A 25,780-nucleotide genomic window follows, 5' to 3' on the forward strand; every position below is an offset into this window, starting at 1 on the left:
GTGAATCTTTTATTCTTCCAGATTGACATTTTTGTGCTACTACAGTGGATCCAGAAAGTCTTCTTTTTTTCTTCTTTTACTACTACAGAAGTAGTTCTCAATCAGTTTAAATTTCAAATAGCTCATTCTGCAGAAGCCAGAGTACTACATGGAAAGTTATGATGCTGGGGAACAGCAGAGCTGTCTTCTGTGTGACAGAAACTAGTGGTTACAAGCACTGCAGATGTGCATCTCCCTCATCTTAATTTGTTCTAACTCAGGCCTATAAATGTGAAATGTTGTGATTTCTGAGTTGTTCATGACCACAGCGTTTTGCTGTTGTAGCTGGGGTTAGGACTTCCAACAGGTCATACACAGAGCTGTCTTTCATGCGAGGATGTAGCACACAAGCAGTGCAGCCCGCAGAGCTGTTTGGGGCAGTGAGCAGCTGGGGCTGGCAGTTTCCAATAGCCACCATGCCATCTGTAGTAGCTGTCACAGACCTGCCCTGCACACAAACCCAAAAATCTAGGGACCAGTGGGGTTTGTTTCTCCCCTCTCCCCTCATCCCAACATCCATGTCCACCTAACAGCAAGGGCAGTATAAAAACTGAGAGCACTAGGAATTAATTATTTACGCATTTTTAATGCTGTAGTGTGGTTAATCTGTGCTTCCTTTTCAACGCTGTTACATGAAGAAAAGAGCCAGAAAGTATCTCAGAGAGGTACTTCTATTTTCTTTGCCTTTCAGGTCTTTTAAATTAGGTCAGTTTACAAAGAACAACTCAGCTGTTTAGCACTTTTTATATGACAATCTCAAAGCAATTGATAATCTATTAATTCACAGCCTTGCTTTGATTTTGGATTTGTTATTTCTATTTTCACTGTAGACACCAAGGCAGAGAAAAGTTCAATCATCTGCCAAATACCACGCAATTCGGAAGTAGCAGAACCAAGAACAAGGACTCGGCATGCTGGATATACCCTTGGCAGCTTCCTCGAGCTGAACAAGCAAAACCTGAGTTGAGGCAATGCACACAGTCCCGGGAGGATTGCAGCTCATGTCTGAGGCCTTCAGAGAGTGCACAGAGAGGACCGATTTGCTCACTTTCACACAAGGTTTTGCAAACATCATCATACCTTACCTTTGCTACCCTTGTGTGTGGGAATATATAACAGGACAAAAAGCGGCCAGCTGGAAAAGAGACAATTAATACCCTCTTTCACACACTAGTTGTTTCTAGCTCTCCAGTAGATGAGTTAAGCAGCTCATAACATCCTTAAGAATGGCTCTAAAAGCTCTGGCCCTGTGAAGCCAAGTTAGAAAGGGGCTTCTCAAAGGACAGAGGAGTTGTATTTCTGAGCATGAGTTTAACAAACCCAAACTGTATTACCACCACCTCTTCTCTGTGAACATGTTGAGGTGAGGGTTTTAATCAAGAACCCATTAAGGGTAGGAGAGGAAAACAAACATTTCAGCAGCTTGAACTCACCTCTTGAGTTTCTCCTGTTTAAAAAAGACAGGGGGAGCTTCCCTGTTGCACCCTCTGTTGCATATGAGCTCCAGATGTGTGCATGCTATTTCCAGCGTCAGAGGATACAGATGTCATTAAATATGCTGGTGATCTGCTCCAGTCTATTGAAATTTTTTTTATCTGAAATCAACACTCAAAAAAAGCATTTGAAGACTCAGCAAGAAGAGGGGAAACAACTGCAATGAAAGTTGTAGTTCCCGTATTACCAAAACAAGGTGCAGGGCACAGATCAAAACCAGTATCATGAGCCCTACGTCCTGACAATTGATTCGGGAGATCTCACAGGACCTCTGCAAAAAGTAAAAAACATTCCGACACGGCGTTTTCTTCTCACATGGTTGTAGGGTTATGAAATGTTTTTTTATGACCCATTCAGTCTTCCTTTTATAGCAGCCTATTTATACACTCCAATTCAGTCACAGCTTCCACTGTACTGATTACTAGAGTGCTCATTTCCTCATTCTGCCTTGCACACACATTTCTTTTCTCAATTTTTATTCTCTTCTTGTTAGATCTATTAGCCTTGCGTTACCTCCACTCTGTTGGTTAGCCTCTCCTAAGTTTCCTTTCTAGAGGCACTTGTCTCATGGACAACTAAGTAATCAACAGTTCAGTTATTGTACTTTAATAAAACAAACAGTTTAAGAAAAGCTTTCCATCTTTGTTCGTTTTTAAATGCATGAAGTATAGATTCAACATAGTATTTGGGCAGTGGTTCAGTATCACTCAAGTTAAAACATCCTCTTCCACTCCAAACAGACCATGAAAATAAGACTTCTTACCACTCACTATTCTATCTACAGTGCCATTTACTTACTATGTCAGTGAGTGCCTAAAGGCCACTGATCTTTTTTGCTTACAGCATATATTATTAAGGTCACTGACATGTAAATAATTTGAAGACTGAAATCCAATTTAATGTTTTCCCATTTACACTAGACAGAAGTTGTGCAGCAAACTTTTTAACAGTGCTTCTAAATTCACAATACACTTAGTCCAAAACCCCTGAAGTTAATATTTTTGCACTTGGATTGTCAATGTTTGCTAAAACCCGAAACATTCTTCAGCTGACTAAAAGCTTCACATCCTTAGAACGTAAAATCTAAATATAAATGTGGTGGGCGTATGTGGATCTTTTCTCTCTGAGGAGGCTCTGTTACGAATTTCCAATGTTTTACGCCATCACCAAGCCTCTGCTAAGCCGTGACACCTGTTCAGAATTTTCAGCTTCTTAACCCCTTATTACACTTCCTACCACTCCCAGCAGAAGTGCAGAAGGTGCAAGAGTTCCATTGTCCCAGACTTGCCGTATTAATTCTCAATGGCTCCTTGGTGTCTTTTAGTATTTTATATTAATACCCACCTTAAGGACAACTAACTAAATGGATGAACTTGCTTCTCTCATAACAGATGCCAGTAGACACTCTGGTTACCAAGTAGACCCTGGAAAGAAAACCTACAAATTCCATAAGAGGAATACTAAAGATAATACTGCTGACAGTAAATATTATTACTGATAATAATAAATGGTCTATACCAAAATGAAACAGCACTACAGCTTTTAAGTAACATTATGCTAAATGCATTCTTATCATTCATATTAATAGCGATGCACTATTCTTAGGTTTGATATATTTAGCAAACACTGGCAGTGCACAATGTTAGTGATGAAAAATTCTTTCTACCGTTTCTGCAAAAATTAAACCATGAGCATATCTCCTAGTTAAAAGTCAAAATACTCTGTTGAGATAAATGCCTTCATAAGAAAACCTGTTTCCAAAGACTCTTTTTCATTACAAACCACGTGTATGACTCAGATTAATCACAATATGAATTTTGATCTGATTTATTCACACAAATCAATCCAAATTCATTTTAGACCCAAAATATATGATATTATAAGGATACTAGTAAATTTTTCCAGGTACTACAGAATCTTGTATAAATGTATCTGTTCAAGTGCTTCTCTGTCAACATCCTTTTCCATATACACATCATAGTTTAGCTGCATCTCTTCGACCCATTGGCTGAGCTGTACATCTGTCTGAAACAACGAAAACAGATCCTTAAATTAACACCATGTTGAGAAACAGCGGGAGTTTCAAGGTCAGTACAACATTAAGAAAGCAAGACATAATATGAGAGATTAGTCATTCCAGATTATGCAGCAATGATAAATTAATTTCTGGAAATGCCATTTTAACTTATATAGGTGAGAATAAAGACAATTTTAAAAAACTATCTCAGTCAATAGTCTAGATATTTTGCTAGCATATTACAACTGCCTCTCTATATGCATTTGTATAAGCCTCAAACGTCCTGATCAGAGGACAACATTTTGATAGAAGTGCTGAGGGAGCAGCTAACAGTACCATGGAAGAATCACAAGTATTTTCTTGTTTTACACACAGGAAGTATTGCATTAAGGCTACAAAGGACTTCTCAGCTGCTGCGTGACTATGGCTTGCTCCAAGAAAAGGTCAAATGACACCACTGCTGCTCCTGGGGCTGAGGATCTATTTCACACATCAGCATACAGGCAACAATTGATTCAATTTCTTTAAAGTTGACTACTGTGGTGAGCGAGTCCCTTTATAAATAACCTTGTCGTGGATGGTCAGTGTTTTGTTTCCTAACTAAAGCCAGGCCACATAATTTGTCTACACATCACACACATTACCAATGACTGATGGTAGAATGGACAGAGAGCAGAGGTTGGTCCATCAGAAGCAGTTACTACTCAGGGAACAGCAGTAGCACAGGGCATTCAACATCTTTGGAAGATGCACTGTCGTGTCTGTTTCTAACCACAATTTAAAGCCGATGTCACTGATTCAAGACCCCTGATGGTAATCACTTGGCTAGCTGGGAGACCACATCTCTCCCTAATCTGTACTTCCAACAGCTCATACTACCATATTATGAGTACTTCTCTATGCTGACAGCAGGTTAAAAAATAGAGTATCCTCAGGGATTGTCCTTCTTTAATATGTCCCTTTCTCTCAGTTTGTCACATTTCAAGGCAATGTGCAAATGCAGAACTAAACAGAGACAAGGTTTTGCCTCTAGAAGTCTCTACCCCTATACCTGAAAAAACCCTGATGACAGTGTGCCTGGCCTGTATCAAAAATAGTGTGGCCAGCAGGACCCTCTGTACTGAGCACTGGTGAGGCTGCACCTCGAATGCTGTGACCAGTTCTGGGCCCTTAATTACAAGAAAGACATTGAGGTGCTGGATTGTGTCCAGAGAAGGGCAGTGGAGCTGGTGAAGGGTCTGGAGCACAAGTCCTGTGAGGTTTTTAGCCTGGAGAAAAAGAGGCTCAAGATTTACCTTATTGCTACCTGAAAGGAGGTTGCAGCAAGGTGGGGGTTGGTCTCTTCTACCAGGCAACCAGTGACAGGACAAGAGGAAATGTCCTCAACCTGTGCCAGGAGAGGTTCAGGCTGAATGTCAGGAAGAATTTCTTCACTGAAAGGGTGATTAAGTATTGGAAGGGGTTGCCCAGGGAAGTGGTAGAATCACCATCTCTGGAAGTGTTCAAGTGTTTAACCTCACAGCTAAGGTATTTTTTTAATAAAACACATGATAATACAATGATTCATGCAGTGTATTGATATAGGCAGGGATTTTCATTTTACAGGTGAGGACAATCAAAGTACAGGAAGATGTCTTGGTGGTCAACCTGGACATAGAATCCAGAGTCCTATACCTTTTTTAACCTCTGCACAAAATTAAATATCCTTCCTTACAGCAATACTGGCAAGCAGCTAATCTCAACTAAAGAACTGCCACTTTGATAGAAAATGACAAAGTATGTCGGCTAAAACTGGCTGAGGGAACTTACCTGGAGCTTTGAAAGTGATTCTTGAAGACTGGGAACTGTCACTAATAAGGACCCTCTTTTCCTTATATTACAAGCAATAAATTCCCAAGCTCTGAAAAATATTTAAAAGTAGGTCACCAATTTTTAGGGGAAAACTTCCCACCTTTGATATAAAATGAATCTAACATAGTTTATTGGGTAGAGGTAGACTAAGCTTAAGGACTTGCCATACATGCTTATCAGTCACTATTAATATCTAAGTAAATATCTTTGCATGAACAAAATCAAGCTTCTTATTAAAAACACAGGGAATATACGGTCTTACAATGTCAGATTTAGTAGCTTTTTAACTCTAATACATACATGTATGCCATTTGGTATTGTCAACACCATTTTGAACTAGGATTAAACATCGACATTTGGCCCCTTTAAACTTTTGGGTTTGGAGAAAATCCAGTCTCTAAGTGCAGTATTCTATTAAGCTTCACGACAAGCTGCTCTTTACATAAATACCTTGCAGTCGTGACAAAGTACTTCTCTTAAGACATTAGTAATCAGAATACTTAAATATAGCCCCCAGCATTCCTCTTTTTCTGATTTTGCAAGTCAGATACTTTCTAACAGCACAGCAATTCAGACTAAAAAGAATTTAATTTCAAGCACTCTTCAAACGTATTTTGTCTTCACACTACTAATGCAACACTAAACCACTATCTCCAAGTTACCACAGAATCAAATGAATTCTCAGTCATGTGTCTGGAAATGTATCTCCTTACATTTTGAAACAACCACTGCCCTTCACCCATCCACTCTGTTGATATTACCACGTGGTATCCAGGGCAGTAGGACAAGCCTTAGCTGAAAGCTAAGACTTAGCTGGGACAGTGGAGACCCAGGTACTCCTTTTTGACTGCCCATTCTAAAGGAACAGTAACTTTGGATGATCAAGTTATTTACATCTTAAACTGATGCTGCTGGATTAGCAAAAGCTTTTCTGTGAGGGTCTTGTACCTGAAAGAAAACCTTAGCCACGTGTTTGTTTGCTACCACATGCTTATGAAGATATATTAGAAATATTAATAACCATGCATTGCAGTGCATCTATATTAAAGCTCTGACATCTACTAGTCGAGTGACCTGTCTTCTTCTGAAGATTAAGCTTTATGCTGATACACTAATTTCAGATCCTTTAGCAGCAAGATACTTGTTTAACAGATCAGTGCAGAAATTCAGGGCAAGGTCTGGGTAAACAAAGCAGCAGTGTTTAGTGAGTTTAACAATACATACTGCCATTACACCTTAGCAGTGTAACAATTAAGTGTAGGCAGTTTAAAACAATTACCTGATGTAATTTATGTATGTGACTTCAAAAAGCACAACCTTAAGGTTTGCCATAACTCACAAGGTTACACACACATTGCCAAAGAAATAGATAACTTGTCTGGACACAGAGCTTACCTGACCTGTTCCTGTCTGTCAAGAAAATATTCAAAGACATTATTCATTACAACAACATCAGCCTTCTGAAGAAGTGAAGCCTGAGTACAGATGTCTGCATGAACCACCTGAAGGAGAAAATTTTCACAAGGCATAAATTAAGAGACAAATACAGCCTTCATGTAGTCATGAAACTTGTCAGTGTAACACAGCACCTGCTACCACCATTTTGAACCAGTCACAAAAACGGGCATTTCACTGGCTTACAGTAGATGAAACTGAAGTAGATAACCAGAATAACCTTTAAAAAATTTAAAAAATTTAAAAAAAGATTTATCCAATTAAAACACTTAATCCATTATGTAAAGTGAAATAAAGTACATCTGATTTTTGGTCTGGAACTCTGTGTGCCATGTGATGGCTGTTACAGTTCACTTGCCTATATTTTATGAGAAATGTTTACCAATTTCAGGAAAGGAGCTAAGCTAGTTGAAGCTATTTTGAGGATATTAAAAGGCATCTCACAGGGTCAGTGGATTACTGAAAGATTATAGCTAGAAAAGACACTACAGACCCAGACTTGACAGCTGAATTCTCACAACACATGTTGGGACTGGGAATGCTGGAAAGTCAGGATGCTCAGTGTCACTGGACGACAGCAAATGCTTTACCTTACTAAACAACTACCTCTCCAGTCAGCATAGGAGGAGCTGTTTTGATTTCATCTACCTTCACCTAACAAAAAGGATATTAGCACATCATGTCATTTTTCAAAACAGGTGAGACAGGAAAATATAGATGTTCATTAACATTCTGACAAGATGTGTTTGACTTCCTCTTAAAGACAAAGAAGTATATCAATCTGACTAGATGACCCTCATCCTTGTGGGTCGCTTTCAACTCAGGATATTCTATTATTCTGCATCCCCAATCTGAGGAGAAATATAAATCAGAACAACTTTTGAAGGGATAAGTAGTAATCAGCATGGATTCACTGGAGGTAAACCATGCTTGAGCAAACTGATTGAGTTCTATGATGAAACAACTACCTGGAGTGGAGAGCAGTGGATATTGTCTACCTCGACTCCAGCAAAGATTTTGACACTGTCACAACATCCTCATAGGCAAACTCAGGGTTTGTGAACTGGATGAGTGGACAGTGAGGTGAATTCAGAACTGTCTGAACAGCAGAACCCACAGGGTTGTAATCAGTGGCACAGGGTCTAGCTGGAGGCCTGTCAGTACTGGTGTCCCCCAAGGTTCAATACTGGCCCCAGTATTGCTTAGCTCATTCATCAGTGACTTGGATGGAGGGGCAGATGCCTCCTCAGCAAGTTCACTGAGGACACAAAGCTGGAGGATTGGTTGATACCCCAGAGGGCTGTGCAGCCCTTCAGAAGGGACCTCAACAGGTTGGAGAGATGGGCAGAGAGGAACAGATCGAAATTCAGCAAAGGCAAATGCAGGGTCCTGCACCTGGGGAAGAATAACCCTGGGCACCAGTACAGGCTGAACTGCTGGGAAGCAGCTCTGCAGAGAAGGACGTGGGGGTCCTGGTGGACAGCAAGGTGTCCATGAGCCAGCAGTGAGTCATATGGCCAAGAAGGTCAATGATATCCTGGGGTGCAGCAGGAAGAGCATTGCCAGCAGGTCGAGGGAGGTGATCATGCCCCTCTACTCAGCCCCGGTGAGGCCACATCTGGAGTGGTGTGTTCCACTCCAGGCTCCACAGTACAAGAGCTCCTGAAACTGGTCCAGTGGAGGGCTACAAAGATGATTAAGGGACTGGAGCATCTCTCTTCCAAGGAAAGCCTGAGGGAGTTGGGCCTGTTCAGCCTCAAGAAGAGACAACTGAGAGGGGACTTCATCAATGACTGTAAGTACCTGCAGGGAGGGTGTCAAGAGGATGGAGCCAGGCTCCTCCCGGTGGTGCCAAGCAATAGGACAAGAGGCAACCTGCTAGAAACTGTTGTACAGGAAGTTCCACCTGAACGTGAAGAAAAACTTCTTTACTGTGTGAGTGACTGAGCACAGGAACAGATTGCCCAGAGAGGTTGTGGAGTCTCCCTCTCCCCAGGGGAGATATTCAAGAACCATCTGGATGCAATCTTGTGCCATGTGCTCTGGGATGACCCTGCTTAAGCAAGCATTTGGACCAGATGACCCAATGTGGTCCCTTCCAACCTGAACCATTCTGTGATTCTGTGATAAGAGGCAGAAAGTCAATCTGAATATTGCATTCCACAAATTTTGTTTGAAAGTGCATCCCTGTATGTTGAAAATTGTCAGAAAATCTGAACAACTTATTTTCTTTCTTGTGTGACCTATTACTGGGTTGGGCTGGGAATACACTAATCTGATGGCTTCAACATTTCACATTTTGTCAAATCCTACCGATACTGGAGAGAAAAGCTGAATGTTAGTATAGATTTTTATCAGAACACCTGTTGAAAAATGTTTTGCCCACTTAACAATATATCAATACTTGTTCTGAGGGTAAATTATGTATTTCTCCTCCTAACAAACTCTCTTTAATCTCTTATCCTTAAAGGGAAAAAATAACAAACCCACAGAATTTCTGTATAAAAACCCCCACCTGAGCAGCAGTCCTTTAATCTATACAATGAGTGGTGAACTGTTCTACCAGTGGACTTCTTGCAGCACAAAAAGTCATGATTAGCACTAAATTTTCTTAATGCTCTACTAATGGCATTTCTAATATTTTAAGCCACAATTCAGAAAGATGTTTAAACTACTGGGAAACTGTTAACGTTATGTTGATGTTTCCTTGACTTGAATGATACTTAACTTAAAATTACTCTGCATTTACAGAGTAGGCGACTGAGCTGACCAAAGTCACCTAAGCATCTCATTCTCCACAAACATATCCTCATTCCTGTTGGGGAATGTGGGACCACATAAGCATGTGTGGCTGCACCATGAGCCAGACCAGGTACTGCTCTAGTCAAAACCCCAGTACTGCTGGGTTCTTTTTCAGCTGGACAGGTTCCCTGATCTGCTTGGCTATGTGCTGGCACAACAGAGGAACCAGCAACTGATTTTAAAACTACCCTGTTGCCCCATGGAATACACATCAAGCCTTTCACAATTACAGGCAATTTCTGAATTGAGGTCTCAAGTTTCCTAAGATCTGTTGAACTGTTTACTTTCCTCACAGTATTTAAATGTTTGCTCAAATGGCAAAAGATGCTGAGCAACCTTCTATGTACTTTAACAAACCAAGTGTTGACCAATGAAACCCAAGGTTCACTCAGAGATTTAGCCACTAAAAATATCATTTCACTTTGCTGTCCTTTGAGAACACGGTCTAATAAAAATTCAGAATACCTTGAAAACAACAATTGCTATTTAAGAAGGGTCTCCTAAAAGTTTTTCAAATTTGTGTCATAAATTATTATCAGCAATGGGATTCTCACTGTTTTTCAAGCTGGTATTCTCTCTGGAGAGGATTCATTTGGGGGTGAAATAAAAATCTAAGATTGAAATGTTCAAAGCAGTGTGATAACAGGAGTCACATGACCAAATTAGTCTAATGAGACTCAAATAGCTAAGTCCTCAGGCACTGCTTTGAAAACATATTATCTTCTTATCTTTATGCTCCAAAATGAATACTTCAGCAGAATTACAAGGTGTGAAGGAAAACCAAAAAAACCTATAATGAAGAACATATAAGGTTATGAAAAGTATACTTACAGGTCTCCAGCTCCACTGAATTAACTTGACAGAGTTCCTAACTGTACTTTCAGTTTCATCACAATAAGGTGTTATGAACACAAAACATATGCAAAAGCCAAAGGTTCTGGATCAACTGTCAGCAACTGGGATTGAATTGAGCAACCTAATGATACTGCTTACCCTGTGTTAAATATTTTACATTTATTATTTATTTCTAGTTTAAAATTCTTTGATTCCCAAGAAATTACTATACTCAGCAATTTGTGTGAATTCTTTCAAGAGCACATGCATACAAAACTGGATTAAAGCCAGTATTATACCCAGCATATTCTACTTACCAACTTTTGCTGGTAACAAAATAACTGGTATTCTCCAGAAAGGAATTTTTTTCCTCATTAAAATATTAGTAGTTATTCCCATAATGGGACTAGGGACATGGTTCCCATAATGATATCACATTGTTTGAAACACATTTTGTTTGTGGAAGGTACATATACACTGACATTCTATGAAAGGCAATACCAATAGCTCTAAGTCCTACAAACATCCTTCTGCTGACAACAGCAAATCACAGACGTTTAGTTGTGTATTAGTAACAGAAATTCTTCATACACTCAGTTTCACAGAAGTGAGTGGCAATAATGTCATTGATTTCACCGGGAGAAACAGATATATCTGTTTTATGTGAGCCAACGGGTAAGTCCATTCAGGAAAAAGGCTAAGTGAATCATATTTTGATAATTTCCCTCTTCTGCTATGAGATATTTTTTTTCCCTAATGCAAAGCTTTTGTTTCAGACCAGAACAAGCAAAGGCAGAAACTTCTAAGATTGCTGATTTACCAGCCATTCACATAAACAGAATACCCAGTACATGGTGATTAAAGGTACATAAACTAAAACATTATATTTACTTACCTTTATTCTGTCAATGAACTCATATTTTGTAATCATAAGTTCCTGCAACTTGCAAAAGTCTGCATTCATTTCTACTCCATACAGCTGGGATGCTGAGCTATAAAGATAACCCTACATTAGGAAAAGGAAATTTAGTAACTGCAATGCCTTTAAAACAAGTTCAAAATTTTCAATTAAAAAGAAAAGAATAAAACACAAGTTAAGATTAAAAAAACATTTTAAAACAGGAAGTTGAGAAATGTCTTTCAGTGGACACAATGTATTTTTCAGAGCTAAGCCCCTGATTTGGCAATTCCCACTTACATCTCTTAAATTTTAGTAAGAGATCCAAAATGACACATCAAAATAATAAAAAGAAGAGGCAAGTTCCAACTTCACTTTAATTGCAAAACAGTTGGAAAATAATCTAAGAAGGAAAAAAGCTGTACAAAACAAGTTATAAAAATAGTGCAAAAGGAAAAGAATGCATAATTTTGTTTCTTGGGAGAATGGAAGAAGAAAATAGCACAAAAAAAAGAAAACAAAAACATGAGACATAACATATAGTCAAAATGAGTGAAAATAGAGTACAATGTACATGGGGTATTTTGATCCAAAGTGTTTGTCAGCACCTCTAAGTTATTGTATTACTAACATTTTCAGATGCTTCATAGAGGTACATATGGGGGAAAAAAAAGCTAAATTATGCCTTAATAATAAGCCCCCCAAAATAGCTTCGGTTTTGGACTGAGATTTTGGAAAGTTGTTGGAGATGTTAGGGAAAGAAAAGTACAAATACTTGAGCATACAGGGCCCTAAAGAAGACTCTGCAGTAAGTGCCACTGTCTCCACCGAACATAATAATTACACTTTGCCAACAATGGCAAAGACAAGCAAACAATGCTGAAGATACAGAGTATCTGAGATACCCATGTACTACAACTTAATTATTAATGTTTTCTGAAACCACTCAACTCAGAGAGTAGAAAAGCAACCTGCGAAGGTGAAGTCACCCCTCCTCCATGGCAAGAACGTATTATAAAGGAGAACTCTTTTTTAAAAGAGCGCTTTATTTGAGAATATCTTCTACTATAACAATACAAGCATTTAAGTACTTCAAAACAAATTCAGCCTAGCAAAAGTGTTACCATTTAAGGACCCAATGCTGCAAATATTTACAAATGGGAGTAACTTTCCTCATTTGAGTAGTCCCAAAATTAGATTATTCAGATGAGTAGAATTACACGCTCAAGTGTTTCCAAGACTGAGCCCTAAACAGCCACTGAGTTTTTTAAGAAAATAGTAATGTGTGTTTTGCATTGCTGTTGGCCATATGTTGCACCAGCCATGCCAAAAGCAATCAAAATTGCACTCAAGTTTCTCAATGAAGTATTTTATGTGCATTTTAAAACACAGAGCAGGACAATATGTTTTTGCAGACAAGTTCATATCAAAGTCTTCCTTTGTACAATTTAACAGTTTGTCAGCTTCATAAAGGAATTTAACATAATGAATCTATATATAGGCATGGTCAAGATATTAGAGGACAAACTTACTTATGAAAGAGACAGCAGGAACTAGCAAAAGAGCAGCATGTGTGACAGCAATATGCTATTCTGTTGGACAACAGACTTTTCCTCTCCATAAGCAAGATCATTTGTATTCCCTCTTGTGAGGAACACAGGAAGAACTGAAATTGCACCTTATACTACGCAGAGAGTCAGATCAGAGGTGCCTCTCAGAATGACCCATCCAAGATGGAGTAAAAGAGTAGGCAGTCAGAGAAGAGGGAAAATATTTGTCACAGTAATAAAATATGAATTCCTGTGCTGGAAGTTACCGCAAATAGCACTGCACCAAGCCTGGAGCCAACGTCAACCACTACCTTTCCTGTCAGGTCAGGCAGTACATGTTGATAAAGAAACTTCAGTTCCATGAGGGAAAAGGAATGCGAAATAAACTCTGGGAAATAAGAACAGAACAAAGGTGTTGGGTGGGCAGTACTAACTACTGTGTTATTAACCAATGAAATAATAACCTGAGGAGTTATCATCACTGAAAACGTGCATGGTTTCCTGTCTGAACTAGTGCTGGGGACCCTGGAACACCAGGGTTTGCAGATCAGAGGTAGCCTGCCAAGTAATCTGTCCCAAGTCTGGGGATTCCTTGCCTTACATGGAGAATTTTGAAATCCTTCATGAAACTGAATTACCTTTTTCTGCAAGTGATATATATTAAAGAATACAAAAAAGTAACTTGGAACTGTTTAACTGAAAAAGGAAACATGGTACCTAAGGCCTAACATAATTCATGCAAAAATTTTTATGAGCATACTAATAGCTTTAAATTTCAACTCCAAGGTTTTAAGGAACAGAAGGTTCTTCATATAAACCATTCCTTCAATGCCTGGGCTATACTGGCAACAGCACTGATCTGTACCACACCACACACAAGCTTTAAGACAGATGGTGCTTTCTACTGTTTTTCAGCATGTGAGGCGAGGCCAAGGTTACTGCATGGACTCCTACAGTATTGTCTTCCTCTCGTGTCTTCCTTTCCAGTGGTACATAGCCCTGCCTCTTACATGTCCAGTTTTTGTGGGCAACTAGCATCACTCACATACTGCAAATTAATTCCACTTACGTTTGCAGGAGTCTCCTTGCACTGGTTATGGGAAATAATGCTGGCCTCTGTACTGCACCGGTCTGCACAAAGCCCTCCATCAGCCAGATGTTGTGTTGTCCAGCTGAGTCACTGCACAAACCAGTTTAGTTAAACTGAACTTGTTTCTCGTGTTCCCAAAAGAGCACTTACCTAAAGATGCAGTTTTGTATGAGCCACACTCTGTGCAGTAGCTCCTACTCATTTTCCCTTCCTCACACAATGAATCAACAACATCATCATCATAAAGGAATGCATCAACATGAATCATGGGCAGTGGATGCTGGTGTATCTGAGAAGAGGAACACAAATCATAGAAAGGCATAACCAAGTCTCTTAGTTTCACTTACACTGTCACACGGTTAACTGCCCCACCATCCTACCCTTCCCAAAATCCCCAAGATCCATGTTTTTCCCTATGCAGAAGTTACAAATCAAAATTAAACAAATCCTGCCTGTAAACTGGATCATCAAATTCCACTGAAATAACCAGTAAGTGGAAGTCAACAGAGGAAAGCAAGCTGGTTTCAATAGCTGGGTAGGGGACCTGACGTGAGTTCGTCTCCCTAGTGCTTAGTTGGCTACAGAGGAGGTACAGGGTAAAGGAAGCTTTTTCTCTCCTCTTTAATGAGGAGAACGTAACTTAAATTTAGGAAAAAGGGTAACTTTGCTTCTCAGCCTCAACTGACTATTCTCATCTTTGTGCCTTATGCCTCAATCTAGAAATGTCCCTGATTAACATGGGTGTCACTTTCAATCAAAAGTATACCAGTTGGGATGCTTGCCTTCTCATCACTTCAAGGGGTATAATCTTCATCCTCCTACTCCTCTTTCCTCCATTTTCCAGGCTTGCTGTGTGTGGTCAATCCACTTTTTCCACTGAAAAGCTACACATCACTTTTCCGGGGAATGCACTAACTTTCCTTGTATACTGACAGCTCAAGTAGAAAAGGTGCTCTCCTCTCCCACAGAACTCACAGCCCACCTCTTTCTGAGCCATCAGAATCTGAAAAGAGCTGGAAATCATCCTGGGCTGCCCACATTATGGCAACAGTGAAACACTGGCCCTGCATTTCTGTTTTCTTTAAGGGTGCTATTAGAGATTATTATGGAGTTAGCATTAGAGAATCACTGTGACAGGTGCCATACCACACAGAATGAAAGCTATGTCAAATAACTTATAATCAAAGTATTAAGAGCTATGAAGCAACTTTCTTGGAGTCAGGCAAACATGCAGAAACAGACCTGAGAACCAAACTGAGATTTCCTATACCTCAATCCAGTGCTCATTCTCTATTAAGAACAACTACTAAAAATGAAATCAGAATAAATTACGTGGTTCAGCAAAAGCAGACCGTAACAATGAGCTTACTTTCTGAACAGCTTGATGTTCCGAAGTGAACATTGCCTCGATGGGTAAACGATTCCGCAAATCTTCAGCAATATTTTTGAGCACAACATCATTGTTACTCACCACAAGCTCATCAAAGTCATCTATAAATCAAGACAAACAAAACCAGCTGCACAATCAGATGTAGATCATGTGGACTAAGTGATGACCAGTACAATACAGTTGCAAGACATAAACAACACCAGATGGATAAGGTTTTTTATTCAAATGCATTTTTCAGCCTTTGTTAGCTTTTCCAGCCAATGAGATTTTTGGATTGTAATAACTTTGCCACTTAAAATAAATGTAGTGCTTTTCTGAAATCTCAAATTATTTTCATATTTATAAACTCATAACTTACATATGATGGTCTGGGCTGCCACCAAAGTGATACTGTTTCAGCTTAAGATATAAAAACATCAAAGATGTTTTTGAACTATTGGAGAAATTATAAAACTCATAGTTGCCCAAATGCAGGCTTTTTTTTTTTAATATGCAAGTTTCTTTTTATACATACCATCTTTCTAATAAAGTACTTAAAAAAATCAGAGAAAATGCAAGTTCAAAGTTCAACTCACAATACATTCTACATGACTTAAACTATCAAAATATTTCAAATGGGAAAGAATATAGGAATGGATGTAAACCACTACATTTTCCCAAAGCCACATTGTAAATTTTTGCTGTTTTTCTAGGATGTCCCTGCATTACTTCAACACAATTTTTTTAAGACATCTAGAAAAAAGATCGAGAAGGAAACCTTGTGAACTCACTAATCCTTTCTTCCTCCAAGGTTGAATCAATAATAAGTGTCACTACTTCTCCAAACCATTGATTGTTAATGCTGGAGACTCCACAACCACCCTTAGCAATCTATTATAGTGCTTGACTACCCTTACTATTAGAAAGGAATACTTTTCTTAATTACTGATCTAGATTTCCTCTGCCACTATTTAAACCCAGGACTCTCTGCACTACTAGCAACGAAAAAAGAAAAGTTTGTTCCTCTCCATTATACAGCAACTATTTACTTCTCTGAAGACTTATCATGTGTCATATCAGTCTTCTTTTCTAAGAAGAAACAATATTCACCTATCCAGACCTTTCCTGCATTTTTTTTCTAGGAGTGTGATCATTCTCAACACTTCCCTTTGGATCTTCTGGACTCTCTCATCCTTTATGACCTGCAGTATTGAGAACCAGACACTCCAGCTAAAGGTTTATTTGCAAGAACCAGACTTTTCACATCTTGCAGTCAATATCCTGCTTACACACCCCAGTTTTAATGTTAAGAGTATGATGTTCCTAACTGGCAGTCAGCACGAGATCTGCTGTACACCTTACGCTGTTCCTTTTCTGTTATGTTTTCCTCAAAAGAAGGACTAGATAAAATTTCTTTTTGTCTGGACATCTCACTGCTCTGAGGATGCTGGATTGGTTCTAAACTAAGGCACATCTCAGGTCAAAACTACATACCTGTAAAAGAAACAAAAAACAACAACAAAAAGCAATCACAAATCTAATCCTGAAAAAATATACCAAACCCATCTATTAATTCTTGTCTAAGAACAGACATATATGTTCTCTCTTTCCCACTCCTTCTGGTTTGTTTCTTGTTCTGTTTAGACTGCCACCATGTTGGGCAGTGAATGTGCTTTTTACATACACCTCCATTACTCACAAAAAGAAAATCTGACAACTTTTACAGGTGTTTTAAAAAAAGATAATGTTTGCTAGCATTGCTGTTCCAGGTGGGAACACTAGTACAGAAATGTTTGATGGCAAGCAGGTTCAAAATAAATCTATAGAACATGCTACAAGTTTCTCTGTACTAATATACTTCACCTTTCCTGTGTATCAGGAAATGCTAAAAACAGTGAGAAATTTTAAGGCTAGTATAGGAGAGAGAGACCAGCCAAGCTTTTAACTATGAAATGCTTCTGAAATGCTTTTTGCTTAAGCACTGGAGTGAGAACAATATGATTAAAGAAACCCTCATTCATTGGTGCAAGACACTTTCTTAAGAGTGCAAATGTAAATGTTTTTTTCAACATGTCCCAAAATGAACTCCCCCATAACAAGCACCAGAAACTTTAAATTAACTGTATTCCCTTAAGATATATTTGGTTTATATTTTGTGTAATATACAGCAGTAATGCTCCAAGGCCCTGATGGGCCATTACCATTGGCAGTTGTTATATGACAGGAAGACAATTCACTGTTCCAAAGCACTCACAGCTAAGTTCTCCAGAATCTGACCTCCTACACAGATGCAGACTTTGCACTGAGAAAGGGATAGAGACACAACAGGTGCAATGCAACATCTCCAACTTGTCAGCATTTTACTATGAAACCTCTAATGAGCACCCATCCTGTTAAACTCATGGTCATCCAACAACTTACAGTTTTGTTATGAACATCCCAGAAGCAGTGAGTGATTTTTCTGATCAGCTCAGGGAAGATTTCTATGGATATGACAAAGCACAGAAAATAAACCCAGATATCCTGGGAAGGGAAGGCAGCAAATCTAACTGTAGCTTAACTGGGACCATCAGCACCACAAGACACCCTCAGAGTGCAGAGGCGCCAGTTTGCTGAGGTGGATAACGTCTGAGGAAGCAAGAGGAAAAATCGTGCTACAGACAGAACAAGAGAGTAGAAAGCTGATATTAGCAGCTGTACAGATCAGTGCCTGTGGGCAATAAGCCCCTACATCTGGTGCTTGCTTTAAAACAATACTATTACTATGCAAGAGAGCTCATCCAGCTGTTATACTGCCTGTTAAGAGTATCAAATTCATATATAGCGTTTAATGAAATGCAGAAAGTGTTCCTAGACCACCAGGCCTGCCATATCACACTGGATGAATGCAGAACTTCAGCTCTCTTCCTCCCAGAGCTGGTGCCTCAATAGGATCTGCTCCCTCATGGTCTATGTGACCTTTCCTGGTCAACATTAGTGGTAGACAGATCTCCAGACTATTCAGTGTCCCAGCTCTACAGTAGAGAAATGGATACCTTCAGTGGGAGACAGGTAGCACATTCATCTTCCTCAAATCCAGAATACTCCTTCCCTGCCTTGACTTTGGTTTATGCAATACCTGTCACAACACTGACCATCGTACATGGGGCCCTCTGAGCTCTTCCTATGAAACAAAGTATGACATACACAAGTTCTTGTATGTTCTGTATGACACAGGTCCTAGGGAAAATCTTACAACACATATGCAGCTCAAAACACTGTTGAAACACTGACACTGAAAAACAACTGACAAATGGAAATGCTCCTTTCCAACTTTCAGTTAATACTGTAAAGTGTAACATGTAGGAACAAAAAAGGAGAAGGAGGTCTGAACACACTCCTGAGATGACAAAATGGCAGCTGCAGCAGAAGCTGCATATGCGTGTAGAGTCTGTGAGTGAACTCTGAGGCAGTTGCCTCGTTCCTGTCACAGCAAGAAATAGCAACAGCTACCACAATAACTCATTTACTTTTGCAGTATGTAAATATTTGTAGATTGCCATCAAGTAGGAAACACGGGTGCCAAATATGAAAATACACATCTCTGCCTCTGCTGCTACAGTTTTATCAACTCCACCCCTGTGCTTAACAAACTGTTCACTCTTGAGAATCTCAGCATCCCCTTACAAAGAATCTTCAAAGAAGAAATAAAAATAGAAAACTATTTTTGATACCATTTTAATGCCTGTTATATATATGAAATGGAGATTCTGCAAGCCAACCAATGCTCATTGAACAGACAACTAAGCAGGAAATGTGCAGTTCATGAAACACTACAGGATGAATCACAATCATTTGTTTATGGAGGAAGTCTGAGTGCACAGTGTTTGTATTTTACTTCAAAAACTGGTTCCACTGGATCTATTCAACATGCATTTATAAAATTTAATTAGCACATTGCAAAAAGCCTCATTAACACCCTGGTCCTACTCAGCCTTTCTACACAAGCTAAGAGAATATCACAAAGCCTTACACCAGATACAGCACCGCTATATCAACATCTGAACATCCTGGCACTGCAAAATACATGACCAAACACGAGTACAATTTCCAAATGACAACAGAAGATTATATGTCATATGGAAAGAAGAGGATTTAGCAAAGGCAACCATAACAGCAAGCACCTTATGGTCTTCTAGATATATAGTCGGACTCACTGAAGTAAAAAGCAAATATTAACACCCGTGTAACTTAATACAAGTTTAATTTAATAATTCAGTGTGTTTTAATAATACTGAACAAGTCAGGGAGGAAGTACCACATCTCTAAAGCTTTACTCTCGCCTTTTTTGGCTAAACAGTTTGAGAAGCAAAATGTGACCTCAGTATACCAAGTACTTCAGGAACTCTAAATATTATTTCTAACCCTAAGCATACTCAGCTATTGGTAGAAAGTAATTGGATTTTTGAATAGAAATATAACCAGAACTTATTTCATTAGTTCTCTGAGTCTTTTACATTGATTAATTGAAAGAAGCTTTAAAGTTAAATTTTAAACAAGGTAAGTCACATACCTACTTTATGATCAATAGTTTTCCCCACTGCTACTAAGTTTCAGTGACTAACAACTTACAAGTACTTGGTATTCTCGAGACCTCTCTCACATCAGAATAATTTGTCACAACAAAGCAAATTAATGCCTATTTTCACAGTTGATGATTCACAGGTAACATCCCATTTTACTTTATCAAACAGAATAGTGGAATAATGTGACAACACAATGTTATTTTTATCTCTTCTGAAAGGATATTTTACTTGGATAAATCACTTCTACCAATTTGGATATGAAGGCCTGTACTAAATTGTTTTTTCACAGGCACACACACAAAAAAATAAGTACTCTACTTCTCACATTGCAGAACCTCAAGTTTTCACTCTTTTTAAATATACTCATTCCACTTCAGTTTCACTTGCAGTGACAATAGTAAGGAATCATTAAAAGAGTCAAGTTTTTTCTTATACTCTTTCCTCTTCTTTTGTGAAAATATCATTTGATAACTTTACCTAGCAGGTCTGAGAATGTGCTAATGCCTAGATAATAAAGTACATAACTGAAAATGCAGTACAAACTTGGTGTGTTCCTAAAAGTATGATGAGAAGTTTCTTCTCTGTATGCAGAACACTACTAAAGCAGCACATCCTCCATAGTCCGGTTAGGTTAATTTTGTCAGATAGTTCTCCTTCACTGCCTGTTAAAAGCCTGAATCTAAAGCACTGACTGCCCTCAAATTTCAAGTCACAAGACTAAATTGTATGCCAGACTCTTGGTTGCTGTACTGGTTTGCTCCCAGTACAAGTAAATCCACAAGAAAAAACATGATTTGTACTTAATTATATGTTGTTTCTCCTTAACTTAGATTTGCAATGATTTATTATTCAATTATTATTTTGAGTAATACTTTTGATATTGAATATTTTGAGTACTGTATGAATAATCAGGAATTTAGACCAGTACATCACTTTAAAATCTTGGCTTGATATTTAAAAGTTTCTAATGAAATGCACAGATTGGAAAAAGTTTGTAAGATTATTTTATTACACTGTTACATGACTAAAAAAAAAGTCAAAATTTAGTATTAGAACAGTCAGTTTTAGTCCTGCTGAAAAAATATTTCTTAACCTATTTTACATCCCACAACAGAACACAAAAAGCATAAAGGATCTTTTCACCTTATCTGTGCTTCACTGACATTAGCTTTGTAACAGACAGGCTTTGTAATCTGCATTAAGGTGCTAAGTACAGCAAAGGCGTTCAGTAGTTGCCAATAAACAGAAAGGTTTGGTGACTTCAGTCTCAAAATTGAAATTTGTATTCCTGTATTTACTTTCTCTGATTTCCTTTTCTCTGTTCATGTATACAGACAGCTTAATCAATTCTGCTTTCACTGGTTTTCTCCTCCAGCACCCATTTGTACCAAATGCAACCTCTTCTGATACTGAAGATTCTTAAAAGTTTGGGCAGTGGAGGTGCAAATATGACAGTGGGAATATGACTATGCACAAATTCTTACAGAAGCTATACATCAAATGCTGGGACCTTACTGAGGGGGATCTTCAGCGGGGTTTCCCCAAGTGGTTTGAATTAGCTCTTGGGCTTCACCCAGGTTTTCTTAGCCAGAACTTCTGGAACATGGTTATTGCAGAAGGATATTAAGGCATTAATCATCCTATTATAAGAAAGTTAAGACACCAAAGATTCCTGTTCTTCTTTCCAACACTTATTATTTAATTTGATTTGAGATCTAATACTAAGTCAAAAGAAAAGCTGGAATACAAGTCACCGTGAAATGACGTACATTTCACTGCAGTGTGTGGGAAGAGCTGGCTGATTGTGAAACAGCAAAGCAATGTTGCTAAGCAGCTGCTTTAAAAGTCTTCTTCCATCACATAACAAGATTTGGAATTTCTAAAATTCGCAATACCCCAAAAGAGGGGGGAAAAAAAGAAAAAAAAGCAGCATGACTGGTTATTTTATTTTGTATTCATACAAAGAAAAAAATTAATAGAATCTTGCATAAACTTACATTCCTGTAATTACTAAGGAAAGTTTGTCAGAAATCATTGGAATGAGAACGTGTTCAACATTCTCTCTGTTCAAAATATGTAAGAGTCTTTACTTTAGATAAGATAACTCTATTATTAAAGAATTTGTCTCTTCCATGGAAAAATTTCTCAATAACATTCCATGCATTCAGTGTGCGAGTCAGAAAACAGTAACCAAGTTAAAGCGCTACGAAGATGATTAAGAGACTGGAGCATCTCTATTATGAGGAACACTAATCAAGTAAAAGTGATAAATAAGTCTGTCTTTGCAACAACACTAATCCTAAAGGGCAACCACTTTATAGAGAGCTTAACTCTAAGGATGCATGTACACTTTAATTGAGAGACAGGTGTGAGGGAGGAAAAAAAGCCTGACTACAGCTAACACTGGAATCATGCTCAGTCCTCCTCAGAGGTAAAACTATAAGATCAACATTTTGACAGAAACAGGAACAGGATGCAGTAGAGGAAGGGGGGGAACCCTTTTACCACAGGAAAACTATTTGTCTGTGGAGATACCATTTTTGTTTACGTTTATCCTGTCCTAGTTTCCATTCAGAATATTATCTCCCCATCCCTACAACTTTTTTTCTTTTGTTCATCAGAGGTTTGTTTCTTTCCTACATCTGTATTGCCAAAGACTAGGCTTTTATTTTTGTGTGGCACAGAGACCTGGTAACATTTTAACATCTCCCATGAAACAAGTTTTCTCTCTGCACAGAGAGAACACCATATTCCCTAGCTGTATTCAGGGTACAGCAGCAGAAACCCCTACCAGCTCCTCACTATCCAACCAGTATTAATTATCACAGCACTATCTAGGCATTATAATGGGCAGTATAATTATTCAAATGCAACAATTCTGAGGGGGGGGGAAAAACACCCCCTCAGAAAAACACAGTAAAAGTTACTGTCAAGGATGCAGCCAAAGAAGCAGGTCAGAGAAACAATACAAAAAGAAGCATCATCAAGAGTGTTGTGTTGGGAACACCTGAAATATTTGCATCTCTGAGAAAACTGCAGAAAGGCTGAAGGAATGTGACCTGTAGGACAATGCCTCTGCTCACTTACTGTTCAATGCTGTAAGCAAACAAAAGCAGTAAGGGAGAGATATTTCTCTTGTACTCCAGTCCTGTACTCATCAGGGTGACAAAATAGAAAACTGGAAATAAACACAACCATTCAGACAAAGCAGATTGGACAAACAGGAACAGGTTCACGCCCCAAAGAGGCAATGAAACAGATCCTAATTGTTTAATGATGAAAAGTTCTTATAGATTGGCATAAAGCTTTCTAATTCCCTTTCCCCTACCACATACCTATATGTAAACATAAATCTGTGTTAGAGAGGGAGACTGCAGCACCTCAAGAGAGCACAAGAATTGGGCAAACATTAATACTTTTCCTTAAAACATCATAATCAATAGGTTCACCAACTGGTAACGTCTACAAGCAGTAGCCTGAGGCCAAATTCTATAGACTCTAAATTTCTCTGCAAATGTGGCAATCTGGGAAATAAAATTAGTCTAAGTCACATGTCCCAAATGACACACCTGGGAACAAACAGAGTTACCTATAATTTTATACTGCATCAGCACTTCACAAAATACTATCACACAGTGTAAGCAAATGCCAAAGATGCAAATGCCTAAAATGTAACTTGATTTCTCAGAATATTAATTAATAGCATCCAGCCAGGATATTAACAGTGAACTTTTTTTTCTGAAAGACAAAATTAGTATAAAATATAATTAGAGCACAAGCCTGTAAACAAAGGATCTTAAAGCAAAAAAGATTTTTAAGATGGCCTGTCAAGGACACTACAGAGATGAAATTATAATTAGTTCAGCTGCTTGATTCTGATTGCCCTATATATCCTGTCCACTCTGATCTGCAGAATATGAGTTGAAAAGCCATTGAATGACAACTGCAAAGCTAATTATGTTAGTTAAAGATGATGTGCATAGTGAAGCAGCAGCTATCACTATTGATGCAAACAATGTAAGAAAGAATAGAAGGACACAAGATGTATCACTCACAAAGTAGTTCAAAATTTGGAAGCTGATCTACACTTTAGCTTGTATCTTAATTATGAAGAGTAAAATGAAGCAAAAATATGTTTCCTTTCACTGAAAGACCTAGGTACAGATCTAGATCACTAAAATTCAGAAAAAAACATTTAAGAGATCATGATCTAATAAATGCTAGAAACCATAGCACATTATCTTTCATAGAAACTATGATAAATTTTGGAAGCTACAGCATAAAAAAAATTTTGAAATGTATTCATTGACAAAGGATTTTGGAAAGTTTACATAAACTACATAAACTATGCCACTGGCTAAAAGTGCACCATAATAGAATCAAAGCAGAGAAAATAATAAGTACTAGATTCCTACCTGAAACAGTTCAGCATTTTCAAGTTTTGCTAGTAAGTTCACATGTGCTTTACTGTATTTGTAAAGGAGTCAGGAAGCTGAGAAAGCCATATGTGCACATCACCCAAACTAATAATAGTTTATAGGAGCTGTGATGATTTTTTAAGTGAAGAAGCAATATGAACAACTGCATATGAAATCCCATGAGATTTTTTATATTGGAACATATTAAATCTCTAACAACATTATTTACAGTAAACCAAGCACTGTTCAGCAAGCAGAGCATGCTATTGCATTCAGACAAGGACTCAAAGATGAAGGGATGAAGTACTGCTTACAGCAGATTGCACTAGCACTGTGTCTATAAACATAGACATACACATACGTATAGATATACATACGTGTGTGCACATCCGTACACACAGAAAATAACAATGTTTATTTACAATTAACACTAACTACTTCCATCAAAATTAAGCCTTCAGGTCCTAGGGAGTCTCATCTCTGCTCTAGTCATGAGGGCTGACTCACAGATGCACTGAAACATCTGGCAATGCCTCTGCTAGGAAAGAACCCCTTAGGGTGGGAGGGCTGTGTGCCCATCATGGATGGTAAACGCTTTTCCCAGTTGATTCCCTTCCTGTAAATCCAGCAGAGGGCCCACTCCCCTCGAGAAGGATCTCTCCTGCCTCTCCACGTGAGTGGCCGTGGGAGCCGCAAATCACAAGGCAACAGTGAGTTTGCAGTTCCAAGTACCTGGACAACTACTTGGTGTCATAGCTGGCCTTTGTAGCACAGTGCTTGTCCATTTGCCTATGAAGGTGTTTCTCCCCTAAAGTGGAAGTGAGGGAGAAAGACCTGAACAGGAAGCATAACCCTAGCATTGCAGGGCATGACTTGGGGAAGTAATGTATCATATGAATATCTCCAACGCATGATCGTCAGGGTTAGCTGTCCCAGCAGACAATAATTAATAAACAGGACACACACATACTGGATGCTTGAGACTGGATCAAAGGACCAGAGGGGCCTTTGATATTCCTATCTGCAACGGCAAAATGCACCTATACTCTGGGACTAAGCAGCATTTAGTCAGTTTATTCAGCACGGCGCTTTGTGCCTATAGCTTTAGTGCGCTGCCTATACTGAGGTTTTCCGTGTCATTCTTTGGTTCAGCAGCAAATTAACAGCTTGTGCACTGACCCACATTTCCCTTCTTCATCTGCCACAAGATGCTTGATTGCAGCACGTTGATGAAATTATATCAAGGCACAAACAAGAAAGCTATCAGAAAGCTGTGTTAATTTCCGATGACATCAAATGAGGAAAGCAGTGTTTGTAAATGAGCTCAAATCGCTACTTCCAAGCTTGGGAAAGGCTGCTGTGAACACGTGTGGAGCGGAACAAGCCAAGCCCTGTAGG

The 25,780-nt window shown here is 38.7% G+C and overlaps 1 protein-coding gene across 3 annotated transcripts; it reads right to left on the reverse strand.

The window, feature by feature from the left end:
- Nucleotides 1-3,198: 3,198 nt before the first annotated feature.
- LOC103758783 lies at nucleotides 3,199-25,734 on the reverse strand. 3 transcript variants are annotated; one of them, XM_018082877.2, is made up of 8 exons: nucleotides 25,562-25,734; nucleotides 15,400-15,521; nucleotides 14,181-14,319; nucleotides 13,252-13,328; nucleotides 11,388-11,498; nucleotides 6,797-6,903; nucleotides 5,360-5,450; nucleotides 3,199-3,558 (listed from the first exon to the last, which is right to left on the reverse strand). In XM_018082877.2, exons 1-8 carry the CDS (start codon nucleotides 25,578-25,580, stop codon nucleotides 3,442-3,444), a joined length of 783 nt encoding a protein of 260 aa, XP_017938366.1. In that variant the 5' UTR covers nucleotides 25,581-25,734; the 3' UTR covers nucleotides 3,199-3,441. The 3 variants fall into 3 exon arrangements, with proteins under 3 accessions (XP_017938366.1, XP_017938365.1, XP_017938367.1); XM_018082876.2 differs by having other exon boundaries at nucleotides 13,207-13,328; XM_018082878.2 differs by lacking the exon at nucleotides 25,562-25,734 and adding an exon at nucleotides 24,380-24,612 and having other exon boundaries at nucleotides 3,201-3,558; nucleotides 13,207-13,328.
- Nucleotides 25,735-25,780: the final 46 nt, after the last annotated feature.

This window comes from Manacus vitellinus, unplaced genomic scaffold, assembly GCF_001715985.3.
Source record: "Manacus vitellinus isolate BGI_N305 unplaced genomic scaffold, ASM171598v3 scaffold_6_pilon, whole genome shotgun sequence".
Taxonomy (NCBI): Eukaryota; Metazoa; Chordata; class Aves; order Passeriformes; family Pipridae; genus Manacus; species Manacus vitellinus.